The sequence below is a fragment of the Micropterus salmoides genome, unplaced genomic scaffold (genome assembly GCF_014851395.1).
Source record: "Micropterus salmoides isolate LMB-PRFRI ecotype aquatic unplaced genomic scaffold, ASM1485139v1 Ms_hic_scaffold_10, whole genome shotgun sequence".
NCBI lineage: Eukaryota > Metazoa > Chordata > Actinopteri > Centrarchiformes > Centrarchidae > Micropterus > Micropterus salmoides.
The window spans coordinates 27722515-27742168 of record NW_024040041.1 but is presented as its reverse complement, the minus strand read 5'-3'; the positions used below and the strand labels follow the sequence as shown (position 1 = coordinate 27742168).

The following is a 19654-nucleotide window of genomic DNA, read 5'->3' as shown; positions in this document are numbered from 1 at the left end:
ACTTGGACAGTTGTAATGTTTGCTCATCTATTAATTATAATAATAATAATAGCCTAGCTAGCTTGAAGTCAACTGAAAAGTTATTTGTTATTTGTGGGTTTTTTTAATCATTGGAGGAAGCCAAACATAATAAAAAGTTAGGAAGTCTTATTCGGTAGACATCGAGGCAGACTTAGTCATTTTAATAAAATAGTTAAAGGTTGTTATGCAGAGCTAATTTAGAGTAGTTAGCCAATTTACTGCGCCACACTTCCACTCCAGTCCAGCAGGTGGAGGTAATGTGCTTACGAACTGGCTGTCAAGCGCCGACATTTAAAAGCCAAAGAAGCAGCACCGGTTCAGTCAGTTGGTTCTTCTCTGCATTGAGCTAACATCGTTGGTGAAGCTGGTAAGATGACATTAAGACTAGCACAAATCCTGTCTGATTGATTCTGTTTAATTAACGTTAACGCCAGCAGTATTAACGTCGTTAAACAGCAGGCGTAGTATTGAAAGCAAAGTGGTTTATCAATATATAAGCCGGCTTTGTTGGGTAAATGTAACGCCGAACTCAACACCGTGCCATGTGGCTGCAACTCAAAGCATGTGGTCTCATATAGGACTCGTGTTGAACGTGGCAACATTAAATTTACACATTGCTGAATTGGGTTTGGTGTTATCGCCCGTTACTGCGGTTTGCCAGCAGTTAAAACAGCCGGACAGTTGGTAACACTGTGGGCCTATCTCCACGTGGAAAGCCTACCAGGTTACATTAGCTTGGTAGCTAACAGTATGAAGAGCTAACGTTAACTCCGACTGTACTCACAGGATCAGAAGCAGCAAAACACTATTTATTTAATTTGATAACACTTGAGGAGTAAGTTAAGTGTATTTGTTTATGATCACATGGGATATTATCTGAAGTGTGTGGCTTTTGCTCTCCCTCTCCCCTGATGACTTGCACTGGGCTCTGAGTAGGTATGGAGATAAACGTGCATCTTTGGCCCTGACAAGCCAGAGTCTCTGAGGAGAAAACTACTTCATGCTGGCCAAAGATTATAGTCATGACAATTCAGTAACTCATGCTTTTGTCGTTTTTTTCCCCCTAGATCACTTCCATCAAGTTAAAACCACTCCCAGACTGGACTCTACTTGGGTATGTAAAATGATATCATAATAAATGCTCCTGTGGCAACCATCACCAACTGAAGGCAGACACATTTTTACAAACTTTTTTTGGTTAACACATTTTGAAAATGTCCTTAAACGATAATGGTGTAGTTATGAACTGTGACCACTGGAGGGCAATGAACACTTGATAATGCACATGAACTCGGAGTCAAAGTGGATGTACCAGCACTTCTGTCAGATATATAAACCCTAAAACTTTTAAATTAGGCAGAAGTGAAGATGGGGTGCTGTGCCTATAGAAACTGGGATGTTGTGCTCAAAACAGACTTCAAGAGCACTGGTCATAGCATTTATGGTGTGTTGAAGCAAAGCATTGATGTATCTCGCCACAATACATCTTCATTGAAAGTCACCACGGTCTGCTTTGACATCACTGTGGAAATGGTACATTACTGCACAATATTGCTGTATAGAAAATGTAAGGTTTATTACCTTAATGTTTAGGAGAGTATTGTAGTGAGATTTACTTGTACATATCAGCTACTGCGACCCAGTGCGTTTCTGTTTTGTATGTGGATTACATTAATTTGGATTTGGCTGTCCCTCTCCCCTGATGACCTGCACTGGGCTCTGAGTCTGTATGGAGACAAAAGTGCATCTTTGGCCCTGACAAGCCAGAGTTTCTGAGGAGAAGAGAAACTATTGTTGGTCAAAAGCGAGAATTATAACACACATTAACGCTTGCTTGTCTTTTTTTTTTTTTTTTTTGTTTTTCAGGTACGGGTTCAACAGCAAGCTTCATCTACTCATGTCATGTTCTTGCATGTTTTGGTTAGTGTGAATTTTTATGAAGTTATTATCCTGTATTTGCTATAATTTGATCAAATAAATAAAGCTGCATTGTATTTGTCTCTTTACTTTTCTACAACTATACACTCAGCTGTGAGAGCTGATAGTGAAGGGAACTGATTTAAGTGTAAATGAAATGCTCAAGGTTAATTTGAGTCAGTTTAATGTTTTGCAGTATTTAAGTCTGTGCTGTTACAAACAACATTGGTGACACTAAATCGTAGCATCGAAATTACTATAATTTAAAATAGTGCCAATATAATGCATTTACCAAAGCAAATATGGTATAATTTAAGATGAATGGTAAATAACAGGGTTAACAACTTTGAGATATTGAATGAAAATAGTACTATATACTTAATAAATTACAGTAAAAATGCAGAAACCATGTAATAGAGCAGAGATTTAAATTGTATCATAAAAATGAACTTGAGAAAATTTGAAATTTTATGTGCTTAATATAAGCACATTTATAGGAACACAACCTTTAGGCTGAACCTCAAAAGAATGCTGCACCTCTCATAGCAATAATAAGTTTGAAATACAGGGGAATAGTACTGTAGTGGATCCGCTGCACTATATAATCCATCTGATCAAAAACAACCTTCTATATCCGGTCAGATCCAAAAAATAAGTATGGAGCACGTACAGTATAAACTTAATGAACAGTGTGGCAAGCTATTGTAGGTGTGTGCACAGCGCAAAGCAGACATTTTATATTTAAAGTTTATATGTAGTTTCGCTCTTTTTGATGACATAGCTGTTGTGAGAAGACATAGGCGATGCTTTTTGGTCACTCGTATGTACCTTGTAAATATTTAATATTTACCTGGTATTTAAAAATGACGAGGTTGTAATTAATTTCTAGGTACCTCCTAAATATACCCTAGGTACCTAGTAAGTATATCATCAGGACATTGTATATACACTGTAATCTTAAGCATTACGGCAACAGTTTAGTGTGCAGATTAAGTTGCAGAAGATTTATAGAACAAGTGTTGTATAGTATTTTTTAAAGATAGATTTGAAATCAACTCTATAATCCATCTGAGGAGTGATGACAAATCTGGGACCTGTAAAGTGAGTCAGGGAGTGAAACCGTTGTCTTGATCCGCAGGAACAATGTCCAGATGAAAATTAATCATTTCAAGAAAACATAAGTTACAACTTTGTTTCTGTATCTTTATTATAATTCTAACAATTTATTATCTCTTAAAACATTTGAAATTCATATGTTTATATGAATGTGTGTATATGCATATAACATATACATATATATTCTGTAAGTTACCTTTCATCAGTTCATATTCTCATTTTTTAAAAGATCTCTTAAAGGAAAAGAAATGCTTTCTATAGAGTCAGACCGATTCCCTCAGATCTTGCTTTTTCTCCCGACAGCAACGATGAGCCATCACTCCTGAATTTAACTACTAAACGCAAAGAAAGAATTAATAACAATTCTCCAAAAACAGTTTCTCACCAGTCACTTAACGAGATCATCATTGTATCAGCAAGAGATGTTTTCAAAATGTCTTATCCGAAGTTATTAATTGGCCCTATTCACACTAGCAAACTTTTTAGAGACCTGAAAGAAACAAGCAGAATCTGGCTGTGGATTGGGTCTGGACAGGAAGCCACATTCTGCTTGTTCAGAAACGGCCCCTTTCAGGCTCAAAATGACTCCAATACCTCTAAAGGGACGTGTGAAAAGCCACAGTTGCTAATGGAAATAGGGTCATTGCATAATACGCTGGTAATAAACAATGAGCTGTGAGCATACTGGCACATGTCAGCGACGGCAGAAGGTGCTTTGTACAAACAAGAAGATGCATATGAGCAAAAACACACTGGAGCTCTTAATACTGTCAGGTCAATAACAGTGGAAGGGGGCAGATGTAGAGAATGGGTCGAACTGTATAGAAAGCAGAACAGTTAAATAAATACATTGTACCTTTTCATGTTAAACATTATTTGGAAGACAGAGATTCTTTAGAACTTTTGAGACTTCTTTTTTACATCTTAAACCATAATTAGGTGACCATTATTTTCATCGTCCTTACTGCTATTTCCCTTAGCATTCAAATATAATCTCTCCTTGACCGCCAACACAAAGCACTTACAGAGTCAAATGCCCCCTTAATGACCTTTGCTCATTCACATTTGTAGCCTGTGCACTTGATGAGCGACATGATCTAAAAACTCATCTAGCTTTTTGCAAAAACAGACTGAGGATGCCCGATGTAAAATGCACATTTGATATGTTTCGAGGACTCAAAAGCAGCAGGACAGGTGAGGGGAAAGTGGTCATGAGAGAGCCCTTATATTTGATCTCAGCAAAATTGAGAAAAGCAGGACTGAGGTTATAATGAGATATAAATGTGCAGTTATAGCTGATGGGAAAATAAAAGGACTTCAGTGTAATATGGCACATCAAGACATAATAGAAGAGTGACATTTGTGATTAATCAGGAGGGGATGGCGGTTATCTGGAATTGAAAACAAAAAAATTTCACCTATGTGTTTTGTGGGCATCCACAGAGTAACAGTTGCTACATTTTCAGCATCTCCATGTTATTAAGTGGCAGCCAACTTTAAAAAGAGGGAGGAAATCATAGTTTGAGGCCATAAAAGTCAACATGTAACTTTGATTAAAGCTTCTTTTTTTTTAGTCTGACAAAAGAAAAACAGTAAGGAGGAAGTAAGGAATTGATTATAAAATGTGCTTCACATTAAGTTGCAACGCCTCTTGTCACATAAAAGCAATGTTAAGGGTACCGTGCATGAAATAATATGCATCTTTCAATTCAAAAATACCTACATTTACATATATATTCATATAGCCATCACGATTATCTTCAATACTGTCGTAGCTGAGCCATCTCAGCCATCAAAGGCAGAAACCAGGAACTCTTCGAAGCTTTAATAACAGTAAGGACGATGATAGTAATGATAAATAGTAACAATAAATCTCTTCATATCAATATCAGTATTCCAGTATTCCCATTTAAAGTTTAAAAATTGTAAGAACAATCATAGTATTAAAACTCGATATAAGCGGTTCTCTCAGATCCTCTCAGCCGGGTGGCTGCATGTTTCCTCCAGGATTTTGTCGAGAGAGAGAGAGAGAGAGAGAGAGAGAGGGACCACTCCTGGAAGGAGCAGGGGGGATTGGCTGGGAAAGAGCAAGTAAATGGCAGTTTTTCCTCGTTCCCTTCCCTCTCCTTTCCAGTCTCCCTCGGACTGAAGGTCTGAATGGGTGTACAACAGTTGCCTCAATGCTGAGGAAGTCTTTCTCGGTAAATAAAATCCTCGGGGTTTAGATATCTCCTCACATGGTCACATATCCTGTCTAACAGTTGAAAGCACAGTCTGTCTCCTTTTGTTTAAGTACATCTTGGATCCAAACATATAGTGTGTGTCTATATATGAGGTGTCCCATAAACTCTAACACAATCACTTGTAAGTGCTTGTGTGTGTTTACATGTTGGTGTCTGCATGCAGGCGTGTATAGTAGTAACTTGGGTGCCTGTGTGTGCGTATCAGTGTGTTTCCTTTTTTTATTCCTTTTTTTTTTTGTTGGTCTGGGCACTTATTTTTGCTACAAATTTGTGATACAGTGACCAGTCTGTATATATGTCATTATAAGACTTAAGATGATAAATAGATATTGAGAAACACACAACATCCTGATCACAGGACCTGCAGTGAGGACAGAGCCCTACCAGTGATGAGGTAAAAACAACACGTAACCAATCAAAGCCACAGCCAGCCTCCTTGGCCTTAACCAAGGAAGTTATCTGTGCCCTCATCACCTCTAAAAGACGTGGAAGCTGTCATGATATACTGCCCTGCGTCGTCCAACGTTCACCATGCAGACAGACAAAATCCTTACTCCTGCACACATTCACCCACATTCACCCTCAAATATTCATCCTCTGATATTCAGACACGTTTTAAGCATACTGACATCCATTCACACGGGGACAGGTTGTCATTGATTGCACTCTTAAATATTCGTGGTGGGTTCCACTCTTAAACCTGAACAGATATAACCAGCCAACTGAGGGGTAAGAGGACTACTCAACAAGATGGCAGCATGATGAAGGACACCTTTATCTTCTCCAGCTCGCTGCCAAACAACACAACCTGCTTGATTAAAAAAAAATAATCTAACTGGCTTTTGATTGTTCCTCTCATGTATTTGGTTCGGTTTCATCGCTGTTCTTCACTCCGCTGCAGCCATGGTGTCTCCGTATGCATTTTGGATGACAGTGTGTTTGTGTTACTTGTTTGTTGATTGGTGTGACCGTGCATGCATGTGGGGAGTGTACTTGTGTATATCAGCCTGCCACAACTTGGGAGCGCCAGCCACTGTCTTTATGGATCGTCAGCCCTTTTTCCATCCCTGTGTTTCCATCTCCCTTTGGGACTTGACTCCCTCTTTCTGTCGCTCTCTGTGTGAAATCTGTTCCCCCCTCATTTGTTGTGTGAATCCACCATGGATAGCAGCAGTTGTGTCTTCCTCCCTCATTGACTCCAATCCCTCCTTCTTTCTTACTCTCTCTCTTTCTGCCTCTGCATTTGCAACCTCAGCTCCGACTCCCGTCGTCCCTCCTCCTCTCAGTCTGTCCATCCCGAGGTGAGAGAACAGAAATGGGAAATGGGCTGCTGGACAGCCTGAGGACAGAAGAACAAACAAAAGACACACGTGACGTTTGGTGTTTTTTGTGAAATAATAATGAATGGTGTGTGTTGTTTTGTGGCAGTTGTGAGTTGTTCTCTGGCTTGACTCTCACTTTTTTGGAGATAATTATTTGTTCATTATGAAAGTATGGCCGCTCTTGTGCTGTAGACTCACTACATGACGGATTAGATTAGGAAAACATTGGTCATCACACATGCGGTGATAGAGCATTTTTCAATCCATACATTTACAAATCCATTTTACGGTATAACATAGCATGAGAATAGAAAAAGCCACGCATCAAAACCATAGTAACAGTAATTTAAACTAATGAGGAGTTTTCACTGTGGGGAAAACTACTTGAATGCTTTAAAGCACAAAACAGGAAGAGGGCGCTGTTCTTCCAGTGCAAATGGAGCTAAAGCTTTTTAAGAGTTTGAGATAGGGGCAGATGGTGAATGGAGTGAATGGCCAAATGAAAATTATTCCATCCAACATGTTTATCCTGAATGACAAACAACAAGCTCAATGACAAAAGGGAGGGAGAAGCTTTTATGGTGTCTTAATTTTAACACTTGAATAAAATATAACACTGCTGTGACATGGAGGTAACCAATCATCTCAGTTATGGTCTTTTTGTTTTAAAGTAATATTATTATTAGTATACTAGTGTCCACAGTATTTCACAACACGTGAGTGCTGTGTGTGCCACATTGTTAACTCTGCTCTCTGTTTAGAGCCTGGACTACAAGAGGACCTCAGTGTTGTTAAAATAGACTTGATGATTATAGATTACAGGTTTTTAAAACCTTTTTTAAAAACTCTTCACAGAGTCAGTACAACAGCAGTCAAGGTGGACTATGCTTTGTCTAATATGTTGTTTGTTATTGTTATGCGTTGTACCTGTCTGACTATTATTCTGTATATATTGCTAATACGTGCGGATTGTAATAAGTCATTTTATTTAATTGTAATTCTTTATTTTAGGTTGCCCTTTTAATAACTGGCGAGGGACAACAGATGAAAATTAGCCTGTTGAGCTAACTCTTGCTCATTTACAGTGACTTTACAGTTAATTAATGAGCACTATAAACAAATAAATGAAATTAAGTGAATAACTTCTCATTACTTTGTCACAAAATGTGTTCACATTGTCATTCACTCTACTCCACAACCACATCAGCTCTGTATTTACAGATTTGCAAATGTATGCTGTTTGTTAACTGTTAGCACAATCTATGCAGTGGTGCTATTCCTTTTTTGTAAGGTAAACAATACATGAATAAAAGCTACTACAGACAACACTAATACAATTTGTAATGCTACTAGTTATTAGTGGTTTTTTTTAGGTCATTGTGGGATGAGTGACCAAGTTTTCTCGTTGGAACACAAACGTTATGGTACATCCTGAGCTGTGTATAAAGTGTTTTGGTGTGCTGTGTAGAGATGCATATTGATAAAGAGAGCTGTTTGTAAAGTTTGTCAGACAGAAAAAGCATGTAACCAGGTGCAAACATTCAAAATAATTGAGATGGTCCTGCCAGGTAACATTTAAGGATAATCTTTGGTTACTTTCTATTGCAACTCTTCTAAATGAGTTGTAGTGGTTAATTGTGTTTCTCAGCAGCCTGTACAATTGCAGCCATACCTGTCCATTACGCTCCTCAGGGCCCGTTCAATGTTCATGCGGTGGCCTACACGTGTCACACCCAAATCTAGATAGTCATCCTTGGTTAGCGAGGGAAGGTGGGTGCCGTCAATCTCGTTGTCCAGGAAACGCTCTCTGTGCTCACCCAAGTTCAGGTATCCTAGCCAGTCTGCAACATCATACTTGGTCCAGTAGGGCAGCGGCTTGGAGGCAAAAGGTTTTGTAGGGGAAGGGGGTGGAAGATGGGGGTAACTCAGGCAGGTAGGTGGAGGGAGAGGGTGCAGGGGTGGAGAAGAAGTCCCGGACAGGAAGTGAGTTGGAGAGAGCGATCGAGAAACAACTAAGGTGGAGTTTGGAGGAGGAGGGGCACCAGAGGGAGCAAACAGTGGAGGAGAGGGCGAGAAGTAAGGATCTCCAAGAGGGTTCCCAGGTGATGGTGGGGTGATTGAACCTCGAAGGTCATAGATGGCACTGTATAGGGGTGAGGTGGGGAGGAGTGGAAGGGATGATGGCCGCGGTGGACCCAGTTTGGGCCTCTCTGACGGGGAGATGAGGGGGCTGGGTGCTCGCCTACGCTGGAGTATGTGTGATTCTGCTTTACGGGACTCTCGACTAGGGATGAACTGGAATTCTAGGGCTTTGGTCCGGTAGACAGGTCTGTGTTTGGGGGAGGTGGGGTAAGGGGAATAAGATGTCGGAGACAGCGGGGAGTGGGAACGTGGAGGCTGAGAAGAAGCTGGAGGCTGAGGAGATGGGGATCGTCCCCAGTTAGGGTACTGGGAGGCAGGGGTGGGGGATGGGGATAACGACGGCTGCGATAACGAAATTGGAGACGGTGACTGGGATCGAGCTGAGGGGGGGCTCAGAGCTGAGGCTGAGTCTTCTGAAAATCTGTGAATGGAGAGGGAGATAAACTGTTACAAGAGAAAAACATGATAGAAAACAGAAAACGATAAAATTAAAAACGTGCACACACATTAAGGGTATTGTGGGTAAAACATTGTCCAGCCATTTTTAGAAACAGCGGATTAAAATTATTTTATACTGTCAACATCTTGATTGTGTACAATAAGTCTATCAGTTGTTTCAAGTTTAACAAGGGTTCCTCTCCTTCCTTACTGTCTCAGGCTATAAATTCAAGCAGATGTCAAAGTTTTATGTCCTTCCTGACAGAAAAAAAAATGAGTGTGGAAGTGCCTCTATTACCTGTTTCTGCTTCTGAGAGAAACACATGGAAAAAGCCAGAGAAATAAAAGAGGAGAGGTTTACACAGTATAGACAACACTTACACAAGACATAAACAGACAGCAATTGTGGGAGGTAAAGAGCTCACAACTCACAAGTGGCACACTGACATGAACAGAATGACAATGCCGTGCCTCAACAACAACTACAACTGTTCATGCTGTGACACTGAAAAACATAAAGCCAAAGTTTTCACTGATGTGTACCTGTGTCTGCTCAGTGGTCTCTGGCTGCTCCAGCTGTCCTTGCTTCTTTGATGCAGTTTGCTGCTCAGCTCATTTATGATGCTGGGCTTCATACTGGATGCAGGAGGGTAAATCTTCTTCCCCTCTAAAAGTGCCCCGGACTGACCCCCTCCATCACCGGACATCTGCCCTTCGCCCCAGAGAGGCTTCATCTCAGGAGTGCGTGGGCGATCAAAGTATGGTGAAATGGGACGTCCCAAATTCTGCATGTCCCTCACCCCATACCCATCCTGGCTACTTTCTTCCTCTGCGATTCCCTCCTCGATCTCGTCCTCTTCCTGCTCGTCCCTCCGTCTGTGGGAGTGGAAGGACGCAGGAGCGGTGCTGGTCTGTCTGTGTAGATCACTGGTGCGACCTCCCTCTCTGAACCTATTGGCTTTTGGGTAGGTGGAGGCTGCTGCTGTGGCATTCTGCATTTCAAAAGTTTGTCCGTCCAGGTAGCTCATGTAAGACTCCAGAAAATCTCCTCCCCTTTCTGATTCCCCTGTTCCACTTCCCCCTCCCATCCGTCCGCCAGCTCCACCTCCTCTCTCCCCTCGGTCCAGCCTGTCTCCCCGTACGCTGGCTCCACTTAAAGCCAGGATGCTGTCCAGGTGGTGGTCACTGCTGCTGCGGCTATCCAGCTCTTCAATCCCAGAGTCTACCACTGTCTCCTGGGACTCTCCTTTCTTGGTAGTAGGGGGAGGACGGTGGTGCTCCCCTGTCCTGCGACTGCCCGTGATGGAGGTGGAGGATGTTGTATGTGTGGTGTGTGCACGCTCTTGGTAGAGCTGAGTGGAGGTGCTTGTTGTGGTGGCAGCAGCGGTGGTTGTAGCGGCACAGCTAGCGGTCGTGGCGTATGAGGCGTTGCCCCTAAGTGGAGCAGAGGTGGCAGCAGTGGAGGAGGGCGTTGGGGGACCACGGTAGGCGGGAGGAGGAGCGACAGTGTGCGGGGGAGGCGTGGGGGAAGAGCGCCCAGGAGTATGAGAGCTGTTGTAAAGGTGGTGGGGGTGGGACATAGAGAAGGGTCTGTGATAGGAACCAGGAGGAGGTGGCGGTGAAACTGACGGGGGAGGTGGGGGTCCTGCTATCGAGGTGGGTTGCAAGGTAGAGGGCGAGGCAGGGGGTGGTGGGTTAGGTGATGTTTGGGAGGGGGAGGGAGCGGACTGAGTAAGGTTAGCCACCTCACTGTCATAAGATGTGAGGCTGGAGGCAGTGGAGTCCCCTGCCTGAGGTGAGGGCAGGGGTGTATGAGAGGGAAACCCACTTACAAATGGTTCTTTTTGGGAGGGTGGAGGGGGTGGTGGTGGAGGTGGAGGAGGAGGTGGTGGGGGTGGGACCTGCTGTTGGCGGGATGTCAGGCTGTTGGGTAGCATCCCGTGTTGTGTGTACCTTGATATTCCCCTGTCAAAGCTGTTAGCAAACTCTAATGGAGGTGGGAGAGGGTCTGCGTAGACAAACTCATCATCAGCATCAACTGAGGGGGCAGGGGGAGGGAGAACCATCAGGCCAGTCCCAGTGCTCCCAGTAGTGTTCACTGTCTGCTGGGTACTGGTAGGTGGAGGAGAGGGAGGGGTGAGGGACAAGATATAGGCATCAGATTGACTTTCCATCCTGAGAAAAGTGGGCCTCCGAGGCTGCTGAGGCTGGGACACTTGCTGAGCCGAGCTCTCAGCAGCCGCCGCATTGGCAGCAGCCTGCTCTGCCCTCCTCATGTAACCCTCTCTCTCTTTGTCCCGCTCTCTTTCTCTCGAAAGCTCCCTCTCGCGTTCCCTTGACCTCTCCCGCTCCCTCTCCTTGTAGGTTGGCTGATACGGCTGAGACTGGTAGTGGTGCGTGTGGACGGTTTTGTCCTCAGAGAAGCGAACTCTTAGTCCTTCACGAGCCCCTCCTCCTTCCCGCTCCCTTTCTCCTCCACCCCCTTCCTCACTCCACACACTCCCAACTCCTCTGAGGATTCTGGGTGAGGGTGGACGGCCAACAGTGGGCGTGGTGGCAGCCAGAGAAGACGAGGTGACCAGGTAGGAGGAGCTGGAGGACTGGGCGGTGGAGGACTGGGCGTTGGACGACACAGACTGAGAGGCGGCAGAAGATGAAGGAAACACCACACTCGACATCTGGCGGCTGAAGTGGTGCTCTGTTCCCCTCCTTAACCTGCTGTCATCCCTCAGAGCACGCTCTCTAGCAGCCAGGGCGAGGCCTAGTGGTGATGTGGGGTCAAGAGCCTTTCCTGTTAGAGGGTGAATGAAGGTGGTGGTAGCAGAGGTTGCTGGCTGCCTGCCTGCTGCTGTGTACAAGTCAGTAGGCACAGACTTAGGTTGATAGTCCAGGGCAGGTGAGGAGTACTCAGGTAGACCAAAGGCTGGTGGCATACTGCGGGTGTGATGGATAAAGGTGTCCCCAGAGAACATGCCCTCATCAATTGATTTGGATGGGCGCAGCCGTGTTGATGAACTTTCACCCTGTGTGCTAAGCTGCTGCTGTGACACCTGAGTCCTTGTTACTCCGCCTATTCCATCACTCACTCCCCCAAGGCTCACATCCTCCTCAGCAGACATGAACAAGGAGGCACTCTTTCTGCGGGCTTCATGAAACCGTTCCCTGTCTCGGCGAGCTGCACCAACAATGGCAGCCCCAAACTGGCTGGTAAAGTCCAGGTTATCCTGGGCTCGGATGGAAGGCAAGGAAGGAGGCGGCGGTGCTGGGATGGAAGGCGGGGCAGGGGGCTGTGGAGCGGGAGTTGAAGGAGGAGGACCATGGGGTGTTTTGGTTTCATCTGTCTCCCCTGATGTAGGAGCGTCAGCCTCCACACTGCTGCCCTGGCTGCTGCGTCCACTGCTGCTGGTTGAAGGGGCCTTGACGATAATGGTGGGGATGGGGATTGAGCTTTTCTCCACCGAACCTTTGCCCCCCAGTGTACCCTGTCCCGTGCGCAGGTCCTCTACCTTGGATTGCTTCACCAGGGGACCCTTACCTCTCCGGGCCCCTGCTTTAGGACCACCTGCTCCAGCCCCAGCCGCACTGCGGTCTGCTCGCTGGGGTTGACTCTGGGTAGTCTGTTGTTGCTGAGGCATTACAGTGGCAATGCTCGATGGGGGGACAGCGGTGCTGTAGCCTCTCCTAAGACCTGCTGTCTTGGCCCCCGCACCAGCCCCTATGCCAGGTCCAACAGGCTCCCCAGTATAGGCAACTTTCCGCGAAGCAGTCCTGCTTTGAGTAGTATGGGGAGCTGCATGTGCATACGAGGTTGTGTGGTCCACCGCTCCACCACTGGAGCCGGTGCTGGGACCACCTGCCCTCTCCCTGCCCCCATGGGTGAAGTGCACTGACTGGGGGTAGGGCTGGTAGTGTGCAGAGGTGGATGTGGACTGAGACACAGAGACAGAGGGCTGTTGGGATGACTTAGCTCTCCAACCTAGTGGCGGAGCAGAGGAGAATGGAGGGTCTGGTGGAGCTGTGGTGGGAGGAGGAGGGATGTCGTCTGGGCCAGGCACAGACAAACTGCGAGCAAACTTCATGGCTGGAGGGTGCAGGAACTGCTTCTCCTCCTCAGGCACCCCTGCAGTACAGCATTCACAAATGGAGAAAAAACAAATTGATGAAATAGGGATTTTTAGATGGTACAGATGGTATGGAGTGAGAGTAAGAGAGGCAAAAGATTTTGGGCGAATAAGAGTGGAGAGCAAATGGAGCCAGAAAAAAGGGAAACTGAGGATACTATGAGAGTGTCTGTCTAAATCTGCCTGCCCGTCTACCTGTCAGCGAGTCTGTCCTCAATTATTATGCCTGTTAGTAGGTAAGTCCGTTAGTGCTATATATTCCACAAACAGCAACTGGGCAGCATCACAAAACAGCAGTTTTGTTGGTCACCAGAGAGCACAATACTAGTGTAGAGTTAGCAAGGCCTTAGTAAGTAAGAATAAAACAGGATTAGTGGCACTACAATATGACAAATAGTAGTAGGGTGAGTATAAGACAAACAAACATCTTATTTTTATAGTAAGTTAAACAGGTACCACACGATCAGCTACAGATATAGAAGTGCGCACATTTTTGGCCGCAGACAAGACATAGTTGGCCACAGACAAACAGGTTAGCACAGTGTAGACCCTCTACTGGTCCAGAGGACAGACAGACAGGCGGATGGAAGGGCAGACAGGAAAAACAGACAGCCTCACCGATGGATTTTTGCCGCAGCATACCGTGCTGTGGGCCGTGACCTGAGGTGTACTGGCCACGGTCATAGCCGAGGCCCAACCCCGACGACATCATCCCCATCCCGGACTGATCCCCGTAGTTTGGCTGAAATGCCAAAAAAAAAAAGAGCACGTGAAGTGGAGAGAGCCATGAGACTCAACTGTAAATTACATGTATGGGCCGGAAAACGAAAATAATAATCTAAAAGAGACTTAAAGTTACTGAGTCTGGTGTTAATTCTCAGTAGTTTTGGCAATATGAGTGACCCCTTTGTATGATTAGTTTATTGTTAATCAGTCAGAAATAATATTTAATGCAGGTTTAAATGAGCTAAGAATAAAGGCTTCACTGGTACATCAGTTGTTCACTTAGCAACATTTTCATGCCTATAAATGAAACATAAGCTGTTGTTGTAGACATTAGCATGTTTTAAATCTTTAGACTACGCATTCTGCTTCACAGAAACGTGAAAAAATGCCACTTCTGTTGTTTTTTTACATTGGTTCATGACCAGGTAATACATGACTCAAGTGTATTTATATGCAAGTCTGTCGGTCACATTGAATCGGGATCTTTAATTTTGAAATATTTTTGACGTAGGAATATCTTGCCCAGTGCAGCTTATAAATGTTACTGTTGAAACTAATGGTTGCATCAAGTTTTGCTTTGACATTCTTTCAATTTATATTCCATAGTCTTTGCTGTCTCCTCCTACAACTCATTGTAAGACTGGCACTCTTCTCAACCTGATGAGAGACACAGTCATCACAGATTTAAGACACATGTAAATCAATCCTGTAGCTTGATTCACAATACACACCTCATTGCCATAGAAACTTCGTCCCCTCTCTCTTTTTGGCCCCTGTCCCCGTGTCCCTGGCGCCTCATTGGTGCTGATTGTCTGCTGAGCTGCTGCAAGAATTTCATCTAGTTTATCTGGGAGGAAAAAAAGGGAGAGAAAGAAACAGAAAGAGAGACAGAAAGGAAGAGAGAGAAAGAGACATACGACGATGAAACAGAAAAATGGACAGTAACAAATGTGTGGAAAGGGACACACTTGATGAAGGTGGGTGAGAAAGAGATTCAGAAAACGTTTACTGACAAACATGAGCTCCCTTACTCAAAGCCATCTGATAGACTGTCCTCTTCTTCTCTGTAACTTGTGAGGATTCGAATTCTAAAAAGAAAAGAAATGCAGAATAAGTAAGTCAAGTCATTTTGGACAGACATAAATACAATGCCTTAAGCAAGAGTGTACCAGAGCATACCTGATTTTTTTTTCCAAGGGGTAGCAGCTGGAAAGAGGACAAAAGGAGACTTAAGTTTTGGCAGGAGTGTAAGTGTGATAGCGTTGTTACAGTGAATACTAATCACATTCCCCAGAGTCTGACAAACTGAGTCACCTCGCCAGGCTTTTCAATGTAAAACAACATATCACACTCACATTTTAAAACAGCTGAAGGGTGCACACATATGTTACAGTAAATATGCTGCACATACAGAATGCTTCTTGCTGTTATTATGTGAAATTAGTCTGACCCCCACCTCTCTCCACTGTTAAATGGTTAGGATCCCGCCAGCGGTGAAGTGGGGACAAAGGAGACAAAGAAAAGACAGAGTTAGTGGTTAAACCAGTGAACAGTAAAGGGACATAGAGGAGTAAAGAGGATGAATTAAAGGTGACCCTTCAGTGTTTGCATCCACTGGTGTGAGTGAGCTTGTGTGTGTGCACTGAATAGGGATAGGGTTATCTGCCATATGTATACTCAAGCCATTTTATTTCATAATGTGTAGTACAAAGATTAATTAAACAGAAATAAAAATGTCTGATAGTTTAACAAAGCATGAAAGGGCTTTGAACTTGTGCTCATTTCATCTCTTAAACACAACTTTACTGCACAAACCCTTTTTTAAAAAGCCATAGTTTTATCAAAACATGTGTCCAACCATATTTAAACAACAATTGCATGAAATTATTGTCAGGAAAACAACAGGTTGTGGACTTATATGCACTGCAGGATCATTTCCATTTTAATGTCCTTGTTATCTTGCAGCATAACTTCTAGGTGAACTGAGACACTGCACCAATCACAGAGGTGAGATAGTTTAATAGGCGTCACAGCTAAATTAATTCTAATGCATTAGAATAAGCATATGGCAGGGGCTGACATGGCTTCATCATACCTTGTGCTCCTCTTACCTTGATCCAGAAAGAGGCAAAAGCAATGAGGATCTGAGTTAAAAGGTGTCTGACTGCAAAGGAAACTGGTACCTGTGTTTCAGACTGGGTGCTCATGCTTTATGCTGGTCACGTGAGGTCACACCACAGAGAGAAGGCAGGTGAGGGGAAGAGATGGGGGAGGAATTGGGTAATGGGCAGATTTCTACACTCAGGATAAACTTTCACTCGTAGTATGGGTACCGGTTTGCGCATTGTTTGTTGTGAAAGCCTTGCAGATTTCCCTCCCCTTCAGCAGTTACACATGTCATCATCTTTCAAACACGGTCAATCGCTCACCAGGCATGCTCAGAACCAGACAGCAGCGACAGATACAAGGACAGCAAACGCCATAAATGTTTAGAAGATATAACCCAATCACCAATAAAACACTGGCCCACGTTCTGATCTGCAAATGGGGGGCGTTGACCCTCACCATGCACTCTCCTCCCACTATTTTGCCTCAAATAGAGATGGCATAAGCACGGCCACGCATAATGCTGTTACCACAGCAACAGACCTGGAACAAAGTTGTTTGTTTTGTTTTTTTTCACAAAAATTACTCATCTCAATAATTTTATCCTGGGTGTGATTTCGTCTAAATGAATCAAAAACGCTTTCAACAAAAGACATCAATCTTCACAAGAGGCACATATTTTGCCACTTGCTCTAGAACACGTATGAAGTCCGTATACACTTTGCAATGATGTTTGTGGCGCCCGGAAAACTCTTGTCAGGTGACGCCCATTCCCCTGCAGTGTTACCTTGGCAACAAATACTTGCTGAGTGTCTGCGTGTGTGTGCGTGTTGAGCAGAGGGGCTGGTAGACTTGCTCTGTGGGCGCTGGGGTTAAAGCTGTGGGCGGGCCAGGGAGCAGTGGGAGGTGCAGGGGGGTAAGAGGTAAGAGAGGCGGGCAGTGAGAGAGGGATCACAGGGTGGATGGCGACACTTTTTCTGGGTGGGGTTACCTGTAGTGGGGGTGCTGGAAGTGACAGTGTGGAACCTCTGAAAGAACAGTGAAATGCATTGAGACCGTCATCCACGGCGGTAGCCAATCTTCTTTCTCCTCTCCATTATCTCCCTCTCTACTTTCTTCCTGTCTAAATTTAGCCTAAAGCTCAACTTCCCTTCACACGTTCACCTTCTTTAGCAACACTGTTTCCGTCAATTCCTCAATCTATTTCTTCTAGTAACTTTAATGTCTCCTCCTCTTCAACTTTAAATCACTTTTCTTTATTTGTCCACAACTCTCTGTCTGTCTGTTTCTTCATTATTTGTAATTTTTTCACTCCCCAAAAATTTCTTACCCATCTCCTCCAGTTCTGAAGTCATGGATTTGGATCGTAGGGCGATAGCTGGAGTGCTTAGCCTCTTACTCTGCTGGGGGACTGGAGGGCAGGTAAGAGACAAAGACAACAGTGGTCAGGCAACTGTTCAAGAACAAGGTTCAGTCCCCAACCAGCATTCACAGAGAGAAGCACTCTTACTTTTCTTCCTTGAACCTTCCTCCATGTCTGGGTTGCGGGTTACCATGACAACCTTTACCATGAGGCTGTTGCCACCTTGCCGGATCATGTTGACGACCTGCCGGTGACCAACCTTCACGACATTTTGACCATTGACCTGGGATGGACACAGAGACAGGAAGCGACAAAGAGTTTAGTTGCATGGCTTGTTGTCAATTTTACTATCTTTTCTCAATTGCAATTTGGGGGTCTAGGTGGGTGATGGGAAAGTGCGCAAGCACATGCCTTTGATGTGGGAGACCTGGGTTCAATTCCCACCGTGACATCAACTTATGGGTCCCTGAGCGAGAACCCTACTTGCTCCAGAGGAGTGCAAACACTGACATATATAGCAATTGTAAGTCACTTTGGATAAAACTACCTACTAATTATAATTATTATGTTCTTAGGTATAATTTATGTCAACAAATGACAAACTGACATGCTGACAGTGAAAGATAGAGTGAAGTATTTGCTTGTAGTTTAGGGTTCTTGGACATTAATATCAGCTAAACTCAGAAACAGTTGTCGCAGAATATAAAATAACAGAGGGTCTACAACTCAATGAATCTTGAAATCATTTGTACTTGACTGAAATATATATTTATTTCTAGTTTTGCAGGCTGTTAGAAGTATCTCAAAGACCTACAAACAGCTTTAGATGAAATTTGGTGGTAAGTGAGGCCTTAGGCCACTGAACAAAATATATATTTTTGGTGCATATCTGGATCCAGGTGTCAATAAAGTTTCATAAAATAATAATTTTGAACAGAACAAATTTGATTTTGACGATTCAGCTAGAAATATGGATGAAACTTTTTTATCCCACATTTAGGGGACCTTTGCCTTGTGTGATTGCTCTTTAGTTCAGAAACCTCTACAGAAAATCTGTCAGTGCTTTTAATCCCAACCCATAATGCAGTGGTAAATCATGGCAGTACTTCTATCAGGAAATCCCCCATCCTGAGACCGGCTCTCCAGGCGACGCCTCCCTCGTCCACTGACTCCAGGTACTGCAGTGCAGGGAAGGCCGGGGTGGGAGTGAATTCCTCTATAGGAGTCTGAGCTGGAGACGCCATGTAAATATGACAATGCATTAGCTTTGCATGTGAAACAGTATGTTAAATATGATTACAACTACCATACCTACATCAATTATTGCAAGGCAGGATGTTTGTTTATTTCACATGTGTTACCTTTGGCCCCTCTCAGCACAAAGCCAAAACCCTCGCTGTCTTTTTTCTGCAGCAGCACCGTCTTCTCCTTGATTATATAGTCACTAGCAGAGAGAAGACACAAGACAGAAATTAAAGACAAGGAGGACATGCACTGTAAATCCCATCTGCAGTCACCCTCTGCCTCAATCACTGGAGATTATGGGTAGAAAGTAAAGTTTTAAAATCCATAAATCACAGCATTTCAGGTGTTACTTTTCCCTTCCTCAACTACACCACTCATCTCCTCTGCTGTCTGCTTCCCGCTTCCTGTGTCCCTCTCTGATGACATCACCACCAGCACTAGGCATAAACTAATTACTAACTAACAGTCTTGGATTTAAACTGGAAACCAAGTATATATCTGTATTTACGTTTATATAATGTATGCGTATACTTACTAATATCCATGTTTTTTTTGCTTTGTTTGTCACTTTCTAATCTTAAAATGATAATACATTTTGACCTCCTGTTCTTATTTATGCTTTATCGCAGCTCTTTTTTCACTTTCCTTTCTATTATTTATACATTGTTAAAATCTTTACAAATAAAGTTTCAAAAAGTGTTTTGGATTGATATTTGACATCCAAACAGGTGACTGTCATCCAACTGTAATGTGATGGAGATGATGGTGTTTAATTTATACTTTTAGTGAAGAACTGATCTGACAATGGGTTAAGGGTACAGTATGCTTGATCTAATAGACATTTTATGTACCCTTAAATATGTTACTGTTTAATAATAATCTATTGTTATTATT

The 19654-nt window shown here is 43.8% G+C and overlaps 1 protein-coding gene, 1 long non-coding RNA gene and 2 other non-coding genes across 6 annotated transcripts in view; 3 read left to right on the top strand and 1 right to left on the bottom strand.

Annotated features, from left to right (window-relative positions):
• The first annotated feature begins 138 nt into the window (after positions 1 to 138).
• On the top strand, positions 139 to 2015 carry LOC119893909. Its single transcript, XR_005442848.1, has 3 exons — positions 139 to 388; positions 1089 to 1135; positions 1888 to 2015. It is a non-coding gene; the product is annotated as an uncharacterized LOC119893909 (long non-coding RNA).
• Positions 922 to 1013, top strand: LOC119896655. Its single transcript, XR_005443272.1, has one exon. It is a non-coding gene; the product is annotated as a small nucleolar RNA SNORD88 (small nucleolar RNA).
• On the top strand, positions 1713 to 1804 carry LOC119896654. The gene has a single exon (XR_005443271.1). It is a non-coding gene; the product is annotated as a small nucleolar RNA SNORD88 (small nucleolar RNA).
• Positions 2016 to 6115: 4100 nt separating the features above from the next.
• Positions 6116 to 19654, bottom strand: part of shank1 (SH3 and multiple ankyrin repeat domains 1) — a 75737-nt gene continuing 62198 nt past the window's right edge. The window contains exons 16-28 of one of the 3 annotated variants that reach the window (XM_038706290.1): positions 18877 to 18959; positions 18622 to 18746; positions 17663 to 17798; positions 17483 to 17563; positions 15503 to 15511; positions 15226 to 15252; positions 15078 to 15134; positions 14778 to 14893; positions 13939 to 14062; positions 9743 to 13319; positions 9498 to 9509; positions 8292 to 9182; positions 6116 to 6636 (exon numbers count right to left, since the gene is read on the bottom strand). In XM_038706290.1, the coding sequence (XP_038562218.1) occupies positions 6549 to 6636; positions 8292 to 9182; positions 9498 to 9509; positions 9743 to 13319; positions 13939 to 14062; positions 14778 to 14893; positions 15078 to 15134; positions 15226 to 15252; positions 15503 to 15511; positions 17483 to 17563; positions 17663 to 17798; positions 18622 to 18746; positions 18877 to 18959 (5326 nt within the window). In that variant the 3' untranslated portion in view covers positions 6116 to 6548. The remainder of the gene's footprint in view (positions 6637 to 8291; positions 9183 to 9497; positions 9510 to 9742; positions 13320 to 13938; positions 14063 to 14777; positions 14894 to 15077; positions 15135 to 15225; positions 15253 to 15502; positions 15512 to 17482; positions 17564 to 17662; positions 17799 to 18621; positions 18747 to 18876; positions 18960 to 19654) is intronic. The other 2 variants (XM_038706307.1, XM_038706298.1) reach the window with 2 other exon arrangements.